This window comes from Andrena cerasifolii, chromosome 13 (genome assembly GCF_050908995.1).
Source record: "Andrena cerasifolii isolate SP2316 chromosome 13, iyAndCera1_principal, whole genome shotgun sequence".
Taxonomy (NCBI): Eukaryota; Metazoa; Arthropoda; class Insecta; order Hymenoptera; family Andrenidae; genus Andrena; species Andrena cerasifolii.
The window spans coordinates 9,574,761-9,586,283 of NC_135130.1; the positions used below are offsets into that span (position 1 = coordinate 9,574,761).

Sequence of the window (11,523 nt, forward strand, 5' to 3'; positions counted from 1 at the left end):
ACGTCGACACTGAATACCTCCAGGTATCCGACGTCTGATTTTATACCTTGCGCCTCCACTGGCTACGGGGTTCCCACCTCCAACCCCCGGGGGTTCAACCCTCTCGTTTCGCATCCCCCGTCTCACGTTGTCTGCCCCCGCGACGTCCCTGCGTGATTCTCATCCGGCCCCCGTTGTCCAATGACCGTCGAGGACCGAACTTTCGGACTTAAGAGCTTGCTGCAAACAGTACACTCCGGCTGCTCTTGATAACGGCGACTAGAGAAACATTTTCGACAATCTTCAGGTGGATTTTTATCGAGAAAGTCGGGTGGTCTTTGGGTTTCGGTGCCTTGGAAGTTGACGGCATTAGGAAGCGAACTAGATATTGTTTTCTTTAGTTTGAAAGGAGCTGGAGCTTTTGCTACCCGAATTTTTAGGTAGGAGACAATAAGGGCGGAGGGAGAGGGGTTGGCTTTCTGAAGTATTAAAATGCAAGTAAGAATTCCAGTGTGTGCACTGCAATAAACGGTTATGCAAGTTTCGGATACACAACTAGGCCACCAATTAATGTTCGTCACATTGTACAGTGGTACTGCAATCGTACTTTACAATTAACAGAAACTGTATTTAATGCATTGGCACGGAACCGGGGGAATGAGTTTCATTGCCAGATATAAATTACAAGTTAGGGTCGAATTGATTTCTGGGTCGATATCTGCCTTCAGCTAGGTGGGGTGTACGACGAATTTGCAAGCATATAGTTTTACAATGCATGGACCAATTACATCGAAGCCAAAATTGTTCTAATTAAGATTTGGGCACGCAAAAAACTATTGAAACTGTTGTTGGTACGTGAGTTTCTTTTAAAACCGACGAAATTGCAAGTTTCCTTCAGCAATTATAGGTTTACATAGTGAGAGCTACAAATATCAGAACCAATTCTTAATTCTGTGGGAAATTACACAGAGAGACAGTAAAAATCACGACGATACATTACCGTCGCTGTTTCTAGCTGGTTCCAAAGTGCAAAAGTTTCGCCGATACAATTATTTTAAAGGCGCGCCCGTAAACAGAAAGTTTATCCTTCGTTAGCCGGTAATAAATGGCTCCACGGGCCTCTGTGAGCAACTTCAACCGAATAATTACCCGCGAAAAATCTTAACTTTTAGGAAACTGATGGTCCGTTTCATTAACACCTCGTAAAGGAATCTTCTCAAAACTCCACGCCATAAAATGGTGTGCTGAAGTCTTCTTTCTCCTTGAAGAATTGTTAAGTCCTCTTTAACCGTCTTTTGCCCTGAAGGAGGCTACAGTTTCAACCAAAGCAAGTGGCAGATTCAGGTCACAGGGAGGAGCATCCCCTCCCCATACACTCACTGTCTCTCTAAATCTAACAGTGGGGGTGAGTGATCTTGGACGACCAACTGATTTGGGTCCAACTATAGACGCAAGAATTATACGGGGAATTCTTCCTAATATGAAACTAGGATCTAGCATCAATCCTCGACGAGATATCGTGCGCTGGATAATTGTAACGATCGTTTGTCATAATCCAAATGCACAGGCGCGTGTGTTACGTAATCGTAGTGATTTATAAGTACGTGATGTGATCATAACGCTGCAGATTATGATGTATTACTCAACTGGTCGTGATATATCCTGCAATGTAGAACACACGCGGATACTTTAATCCGCTCGTTTTTCTGAACAGATCAATCACACTTGCCTAGCATCCATCCCTCTGGATCTAAATGCTGTAAAACTCAGCTCACCATGGGACGCATGGCCAAAGCATCTCGTTGCTTCGGGAATATCATTCGCCGAGTATTTTAACATCCCCATCATACCTGCCCAACAATAAGCCTCCCAGGTCAGAGTAGCCCTAACCCAGGGCACACACTCATTCTGAGCGCAATTGATGCACGCCGATAGCATTGTGGAAGCTTCAAACGGTTATCGATTCCGTTTGGGTACCCCCTCCCCCCCCCCCCCGCTCGAGACACTTCCATACAAAATAATGCTTCCCCGATTCGGTATCGCTACCATCGATATCCGCCGGTACCTCGAGCATCGCATAATACAAATATAAAAACGGACGATCAATATGTAACGAGTGGTACTCTCGGGGAAACAAACAGAAGATTCAGCGGGGGATCCAGCTAGCCCGCGCTGGCATCAATTCCCGTCAGCAAGGCGATTTCCATGCAAACTTTTCTATCTCGGCCGGCTGCCTTAGGCCTAATTTAATCCCGCCATACGAGACACCTTCGTAAACGGTTCATTTGCATTCATTCGCGCGCCAACGCTAAGGCTCCGTGTCCCTCTTCCTCTCGCTCTAATTTAAATACAAAAGAGGGAACGGGCGTGCGTTGATAAGGCGCCATATTTAACGTTTAAGATCGATCATTCCGTGTTACGTTTTAATTAAGCGAACGGCGTAACGTGAATTTACTTTGGAGATGGCCCCAGCCAAATGGCATTTAAGAAGCGCATTTACACACTACTCTTGAAATAATATTAACCTCCAGTCGACCCCCTTAATATGCCTCCGAGACGAACCTTTTCGTGAATTCCCGAGGATTCGTAAGGGAGCATAGCGCCCGTGGAACGGATATTGACGAACATGAAAATGTTTCGTTCTTGTTTAACGAAAGAGATAGGAGCGGGGTTGCTTATTTTCCTGCTCGTTCCCTAGCAGCTAGCGCGCCATTTAAGCGTCATTTTCTTTTTTTTTCCTCCTCCCTTCTTGAATGTACGCGGAGTCTCGCAAATCATTGTGTTAAGCACAATGAAAAGTTTCGTTGAAGTTGCCGGAGAATCCCATAACTGGAGCTTGTAAGCACGTTATGAAGCAAATTCGTGACAAAGGAATTGTAAACTATCCCAGTTCTGCCTAAACAAAATTCTTTTCCTCGAGCATGGAATGCCCCTCCGCGCATTTACCACGAAAGTTCCAGTGTGCGTGAATTTAAATCTTCTGCATTCTATATTATTTGAAATTCGATATTGGCTCGTATCGCAATACGACTTGCGGTGGGGCATGGGGACACGTGTGTTCGTGACCGCTACGCCGAAATTTATTTTAATCTCGCATTTGTATTTCACGAGCGAGCACTCGATCAGGCCAGAGAGAATCAATCATTTTAAAAATTACACTTTCCAGATTTCATTTTTGTAAGGCAATTACGGCGCCGCATGAAATACGAGCGGGCCTGTTTATGAGGCAGCAAGGCCGCGGTGAAAAATACGATGAGAATCCATGATCCGGCAATGTAAAATTACGGAACGGGGAAATTATGATCGTGACTAATGCCACGCGAATAATTAATCCCATTCCGCTATTTTGTGTCGACCGAAATTACGATAAGGTTTTACAATACTAGATGAGAAGGGAGAAGATGAAGCCGTAACTCGTCGAAAGATAGCGCAGGATCTATTATCGTGAAAAATTATTATTTTTTTTTAGACAGAATATAATGCAATCGTGTGTTTGTACAGTATTCAGCACTGGATGAAATTAAAACAAATAAAGAATAATAAACGCAGAATTAATGTATTTTAGTTTCTCTCATACAAAATTGCAGAGATAAGGGGACTTGTTTCAAAAACTGATTTAAAATTCTAGAAATTATGTTGGAGTCAAGTTCGGATATTCGTGTGCATGGATGGTATAATGAACATTAGTGTCATTTTACAAATTTTACTGTATAATTTTGCAATATTCGACAGTAGTTTGATCCCCATTTTCAGCTTACAAAATGGGCATTCCATATTTACGAGAGTCTTACCTATATTCCAAGAATGTAATTAATTTAAAAAGTTATTTCGACCAGAAGATTCATATGAACAATCTTTATTAGACTATAAAAATATTATTTTATACGTAATATTAAACTGCTAAATGTTACAAAGACTTTTATAAGTAATCAAAATCTTTATCGAAAGGTCATGATTAGGTGTACATCAGACAGAGAATGTATTACATTCATTCATTAAGAAGTAAAATAGGGTAGGCATAATTAATATCAGGTACTTCTTATTAAAGTCAATTTTAGTACAAACGCGTGTCGAAGTAACCTGACAATGAAATATTCTGCATCGAGAATCATCAACAGTTTGTTTGATCGAAAACGCGTTTCACGCTGTACTGATAAATAGCGGTATTGATTTTCTTCAGTCTCTCGATCTCATCCCTCATCTCGAGCAGCTTACGCGAAGAGAGTCTCTCGGACCCCTCGGAGCCACCATCGGTCCCCGCATAGGAGTCGAAATCCAAGATGTCCGCGGGATTGCGGTCTCGAGTGATCACGTCGACGGAGCTTTCCCTTCCATCGGTATCATCCGATATCCTTTGCAAGCTGGAGATTTGCACGTTTGGTTTGAGGTCGTTCACCCGAAAGTTTTCATAGTTCTTGGCGAAAAAGGCCGCGGTGATTGGTCCCTTATGCTCGATCGTGCGAAGTACTTGACGACTGGCGATGTCCCAGACGTGAACCTCGCCACTAGTTGAGCCTGAGAGCAAATACCGACAGTCGATCGATACCGACAGAGCCACGACCGTGGATTTGTGGCTCTGGTAGATTGCAACACCTTCCGAGTCGCCTTCTTTTCGCACATGCACGTGGTGCTCGATCCCACGCGGCGGATCGTGCAAGTCGAACCGATAGATGTTACCGTCGGTACAGCCGACAAACAGGTCGCTGTCGCGCGCATTTATGTGCACAGCTGTAAGAGGCACGTCGAATACTAACGTGAGCAATAGAAGCCCGCTGGTGGGCTCGTAAATGTTGCACGTACGATCCAATGATACCGAACATAATCTTCCTCGGGCGCCGGCGTGTCCAAATTGTAGATCCTTCACTGGTAGTGAATGGTGAGAGAATCCATGCAGAGGAGTGCATCGTTCGTCGTTCAGAACTCGGTACAAGGACCAGACAAATACTAAACCGTCGTCGCCGCCACTGGCGAAGATCGAGCTGTCCTTACAGAACGACAAACAGTTTACCGTTTGATAATGCTGAGACACGTTAGCCAGTAATCGTCCATTGCACACTTGCCAGACGAACAATTTTTCTGAGATTGCAGCGACAATGTATGCACCATGTGGCGTGCAACTCAGGGCAGTCACTTTCCCCGATGTCGTTAGTCTTAGGTTAGCTACAGGGTTCGGGTTGTTCAGCGGCCAAATATGAATTCGAGGCTTTGTTAAATCGGCGCCAATCACGTAGCTGTCACCTAGAAGCTGAAGAGTACCCTGCGCCAAAGCGCCTGCATTTTTGTAGGTTGATAATGTCGAACCCGTTCGTGAATCCCATACAGCGGCACTCCACTGCTCGCCGGTGCTGTCACTGGTTAATATCACTTCCCTTGTATCGGCGATTCGCGACATTTTCACGTTTCTATCGTATTTAGAATAATAACTATGGTCTTCACATGGTTCTCTTAACTTGTCTCCCCGGTTTTCTGTTGTCGAGCTTCGGTTTCAAATTTTCCCGTAAGCACGTGCACGTTATGGTAGGTTAGCTATCCTCCATGGAATACCGAGATACTAGAGAGACCTAGCGACTCCTGTTTCTTGGTATTAGCCAGGATTGACCAATTAGATGAGAAATGATTACATTCGCCGTTTATTCTTACGAAACACACGATTTACTGAAGATTACGAACCATACACGATATTATATAAAGACCTACCACATGTATTCACACTACTATGCTTTTCCAATTACATTTTTGCAGCATGGTGATTGGATGCGACCATGACTGCAACTATCCACGCGCTTGTTCTTCTGTAATAATTTGTATCAAATAAACACGTATAAACTAATGCAAAGAATGTTTGTCACTTGTTCGTCGCTACAAATTCCCTTATTTCAGATACGCTACATTTTTAAATGGATAAAAACTGCAATATTGTTGGTCCACGCGAATAAGCATGGATATCTCAAATTCTTTGGTTGACCTTGAACGTGATCGCATGACATAATTCCAATTTGTGGGATAAAACTTTCTCTCTCCACTAGTTTGGTTATGTTATGTTGTCCCTCGAGGTATTCCGATACGATTTGCTAGCATAATTGATAAATAACTACCCATCCACGGAAACAAATTTTTCTGAATTTTCTCATGGGCTTTATCGATGATGAATTGCAAGAAGTATCAAAACTCTGTCAGAATGTCGTTGACGGTAGTCGCCTTGTCTCCTGTGTGCGCACAATGGTGCGAGTGGAAATAACGTAAGCTCGGCTTCTGTTAGTACTTGTGAACTGGACACAGTTTCTTGCTTATACAAGCTTCTTACATCCACAGGAAAACAAAGTTTAAAACGATCATTGCATGCATTCAGTTCTCAAAGGACTATCCTCGTACACCGTTACTAATTGAATTGAAAAGCAAGACTCTGTCCGCAAAGTTACTTGACGGTCTAACAGAAGTTTGTGAGAAGGAATGCAAGAAATTCTTAGGCAAAGCCCAAGTACAAATGCTTTCGATCTTACCTTTTCTGTGTGATCCGCCCAACGCATGGATGCTATATGAATTCCCTTGTTACAGATCCTACCGACATTGAAACTAATCCGTAACTTTATCGATGAGAATCCATTGATCTGTTGTTACGATGAAATTTCTTCCCTGAAAAAGATTTTGGCCAATGACGACGAGTTAAAATTGAGGCAGAAACATTCCAGTATTGGCCTAAAGGTTCAACAGGGATTATACTACTTCAAGGCCAAAATCGAAGTACCAAACAATTATCCCAATTCTTGCGTAAGGTATGTAGGTAATCAACTACATATGTATTTGTCCATACCAATGTTCAGATCTAAATTTCTATGTTGTTTATTTTAGATTGGAAAATGCGGACACAAATTTTCCACCATTATTTATCCGCCACCTCCTCGGTCAAGGTAGAGAACTAGCTAGGCAGTGCGTAGAGCCACCAATAAAAAAGCAATCAAACAAACAGACCCCATTCACGCCATCCCCATCCCTAAACGTTGTCACCTCATTTGTCATAAGGTACTTAAGTTCATCTCTATTTACGTAATTTTATATAACACTGCTACTATCAAAACTTTTTCTGCTTCGTCTAGATCTGTGAAGACTTTACCGCAAGAGCATTGTCAGTTGTGCAAAGAAATATGCCTACCAGCGAATCCAGAAAAAGCAGAGACCAACCAGAGTGCAGATATGCACATAGAAAAACTGTATTGCGGTCATTTGTTTCACTTACGCTGTCTCGTGACATATATGAAGACTCCCCCATTCCATGGTAAGAAGCAACTTCTTTAATGAACTCTACTTCAATATTATTGCAGCGAATAATCTTGTTCCTTTGCAGGGGGTAAAAAATGTCCCACTTGTGGACAACGTATATATCATGAAAAGTGGGGACTAAGTGATAAGCTTGCAGAGGACCGTTGGGCGCACCACCAAGCGCGGGAGAGGGAGTTAGCAGAAGTAGCCGATTTCTTTAATTGAAATGTATACGTCATTTCGATCGTATCTCGGAAAACGGCTACAAGTGCGCGACAAATACAACATCAAACCTCAGTGGAAATGTTGCTGTGGAACATAAGGGAGAGATGAAAATATAACACTGAATTTCTAGCAGATTATTTGTAACTACACAAGCGACATTCGGGAATCGAATGTTTATAGGCCAGTCGAAGGTATTTCCAATACCCCAAAGTATACTACGATACACCCAACAGTTTATATTTGTATCAAACTTTACGATAACAGGATGTTGAATGTGGTGCTAATGTATGGAACAGTTACTACTTATTGCTCGCTTTGTCTACATTGTACTACAAAATGTCATAGCCAAGTTTTATAATTAATGCGACGCATTTATCCGGGAATTAAGTTTCTGCAGTCGTATATAAACGAAAGAAAATACACGCTAAACTTTACATCTCGTATCTGAATTTGTATTTCGCGACTTTTTAAAACTCGTTTTGTATTATAGAATAGAATTTATGTCTAATTAGAGTGTTTAATTAATTATTAAAAAACGTGGAAATTGTTTATTGTGTGTGGGAAGGCTCACCAGTTTGTTTCTGAAGTGCCTTCGCTTAGTTGTGGCGAAAATGATGCGGGACGATCGAGTTGTGGACCGACGCAATATGTTATCCGTAGATACATATTTCTCGTCGAAAAGCCGAGGGTTGTCCAATATTTGTTAACAGACTAACGCTAATCGCTTGTCTATGTACGAAAACAATGCGCCATTTTGTAAGCTTTAATGATAAAACGAAATATGGGGAGGAAAAGTTACAAGAATCGAGGAGCAAGGACCCCCACGCTATGAAATAAGCGCGGCAAATCGCGTAATGATTCAAACGCCACCCGTGACGCGTGGAATCATTTGATATAATCGAAAGCTGACGATATCGAACGCAAAATGCTTCGATTTTAAAATATAGTTTCAAGATTGACTGACAAAAACAGGCACTTGTCAGTCAATCTTGAAACTGGATACTTTTAACTGTAATAAGTGGATAAGAAAAAACACTTTAAATAATAATGACAAAACAAGATTAATGTGTGCAATTGTTTTTTACGTGGAATGTTGTAAAGATGGTACTTATGATTTTCACATGTGAATTGTAATAATAAATACATGTGATTGAGATAAATATTTGTGTTAAATGCATTAAAATTATAGTATTGAAAAGTCACGAAATACACTGTGTAATAGTGAACCAACACGTCAAACGTCCGACCTCTGTCTCGTTCGCGATGCGAACTGAGTGATTACGATTACACAGTCGCTCTATGTATTGATATTGTTGGCGGTTGTCGCCTATAGAAGATTTAGTTAATATGTACCCATGTTTCTTCCGCGTTTTGTGGCGAGCTTATGATGAACATGGGAAGAACAGTGCCAACCATACGAAAGATGGAGTGAATATCTTACCTCTATTTATCGACTTCGGTGGGTGAATTAAACGTAGTTCCCGGAGTTGCAACTTTTAAACGTAGGGGCGTGACAAGGCAATTCCTAATACCCGAGGTTCCATACTCCCATCAAATGGTAAGTCTATCCTATACGTTTTGGGTAGCTTTAATCTTATTTGAACAACTGAGGTACCAATATTACCAATTGTGCTGAGGTAGAATTCCTTCTCTTAGGTTATTTGGAGATAATAATATCTTACTCGAAACGTAGTTAAGGTAAATAAAAGAAAATTGAAAAATGATGTTGGTCGAGCAATTTTGTACTGAGTAATAAGTGTAAATTGGAGAGATGTAAATTGATTGCGTCCTGATATGTAATTACTTTAACACGGCTGGCCAGGTTTTTCGCGTAGATGCACGTACTTGGTTCTGGCAGACAGCCTGTCAGACTAATTCCCAGTTATCGATTTCACGCATACGTGGAAACGCACTGTTGTGTTGCATTTGGTAGGGTGGGTGAACTGCGTGTATTTCTTCCACGCCAGTTCATTGAAGTATGTTATGAGGAATAGTTTTGTTAAACAGAATCAGTGTAAAAGTTACTGCAAGCGACTAAGCCTGATGATTTAGTCAACAATAATTCCATGATACTATATCTAAATAAGTATCCCTATGATATTCGATTCAATCCGCCAATCTGCTCAGAACCATAACCCCCAAATCATTGTTTATCAGTACAGAAGGATCCAACCTTTTAACCCGTTACTAAACCCCTGGGATTGCCAAATTTTGCGCAGCACCGGAAGTTAATATATTAGCCATCCTTAATAGCGTGTTTCGCCGAATGGCCATCGAAGAATTCGCGTCTCCAATTTGGCGGCCAATTTTTGGAGATCGTCCTTGTGTGCCGACGACGATCTAGTTGGCGGCCATTTACATACATACGTACCAGGGTCGCATTATACAGACGATACACCTATAATTGCACGTAGGGCAGCTTCGTCGTAACGCTTCGTGGATCGATAGCTGGGAAATGGCCGGAAGCCAAGTCCGACGACGTCGTTTCGAGTTTTGCCGTTGTCACCGTATGGGACCTAACCCCTTTCTTGAATGTCCCACTTGTATGGGTCACCTCCCCAACGCGCTGTCCCTTCTTTCTTACTTTCGTGTCGTTCTTGGGCGAGCAAGTCGTCTCCCTTTCTTTTCGCTTAATGCTTTGGGGATGAACGAGGCGATCAGCATTAATGAAATTCTTCTACCTCTATTGACATATCGCTACAATCTTTTGCGCATTAAAGTAGAAAACATTTTCCTGCATTAGTAATCCTGCCAATCGAACGTGGATCGAGGTACAGCAGTTTTTTCACCTGCCCCCTTCATGGCCCATTGTTTGTCTTCCCTTATACGCTCAATCATTGATGCTCGAATCGTGATCCGGGTGGTGCAATAGGCGCAACGCGGGGCGCCATTTATCCAAGCTTCTTTAAATCCTCAAGGGCGGCTTCGGAAAACACCCCCCGGTGAAATAGAGATATCGAAATATGCTGCTGTGTTTAACCAGCGGGGCGCATTCGAGAATAATGCGCGCATTGATTCTTTTTCTTTTCGCTTCTATTCATCGTTTATTTGCTTAATTACCAAGGGATTCCCGCTGGTTACTCTGATAGAAGGACACGTTGTCACCGGGACTGTCAGTCCATTCCCAAACTTTTAAGGAATTATAAAAACTCTTTCTACCAGTTTTTGTTGTAACCTCCTTATTTCATTTTCTTCGTGACGATGCCATAACTAACCATAGCCGCAAAAACATCAAACGGGCCGAGGGATTCCCCGACTTCTCTGTTTCGCAGAAAGTAACCGTAACATTCTAAAGAGTTCTCCCCCTGCTCGCTTTCTGAAGGAGAATTCCTTATCCTGGGGATCTGAAAGGCGACGGCTGGCTGCGCAGTAGAAGAAGAAAGGTGGATCGTGGCGCGTGCCACGCGAAGGGTGACCACACGGTGGATTCTTTACTTTGTGGAAGATTGTCCCACGTGACACGAGCGTCCACGTATTCCTTTCACCACGTACAATGGAGGTCGTGTCCGAAGGACGTATCACCTCACAAGCCAAGGGTAACGGGCACCGTAAATGATCCATGAACGCAGCTGCGTGTGTCTTTCCACGAACTTTCTTCCTTCAATGCGCGAATCGCCCTTTCTTTCTACAACGCGTACCTCCTGGTCGCGACAGAATGTTCAGAACAACTGGAGGAATAAAAAGTAAACAGTTCTTCAGCGGGATATCATTTCCGACGCAAGCATGGGTAGATACGGCCACCCTAGAGGGCAGCACCATAGTTAAAAGTAACCGAATAAGTACAACGCGAGAAGTAACGACCAACTTTCCGTAATGGCAATTCAATTTTGCTAATTACGGGATAGTTTAATGTGTAACTCAATGAAGAAGCATCCAAAAAGAAGGAAGACTTATGGATACAGTATTTATCGCGATCTATGATTGCACTGACCATCGTTCACACGGATTTCTAGTGTTAAGGATAACTCCTAAAGCACATCCATCAGGACTGCCCAGACAGATGGTCCCGCAGCCTAAGAACTATCAATTAATCGTTGAAGAAGATGGGAGAGGACCGTCCAT

The 11,523-nt window shown here is 42.6% G+C and overlaps 2 protein-coding genes across 2 annotated transcripts; one reads left to right on the top strand and one right to left on the bottom strand.

Moving 5' to 3' along the window:
* Positions 1 to 3,431: 3,431 nt before the first annotated feature.
* On the bottom strand, positions 3,432 to 5,514 carry LOC143375673 (WD repeat-containing protein 18). Its single transcript, XM_076825033.1, has one exon. It carries the CDS (start codon positions 5,369 to 5,371, stop codon positions 4,091 to 4,093), a length of 1,281 nt encoding a protein of 426 aa, XP_076681148.1. The 5' UTR covers positions 5,372 to 5,514; the 3' UTR covers positions 3,432 to 4,090.
* Positions 5,515 to 5,970: 456 nt separating this feature from the next.
* LOC143375674 (uncharacterized) lies at positions 5,971 to 8,621 on the top strand. Its single transcript, XM_076825034.1, has 6 exons — positions 5,971 to 6,218; positions 6,292 to 6,457; positions 6,535 to 6,752; positions 6,829 to 6,999; positions 7,074 to 7,252; positions 7,322 to 8,621. Exons 1-6 carry the CDS (start codon positions 6,109 to 6,111, stop codon positions 7,459 to 7,461), a joined length of 984 nt encoding a protein of 327 aa, XP_076681149.1. The 5' UTR covers positions 5,971 to 6,108; the 3' UTR covers positions 7,462 to 8,621.
* Positions 8,622 to 11,523: the final 2,902 nt, after the last annotated feature.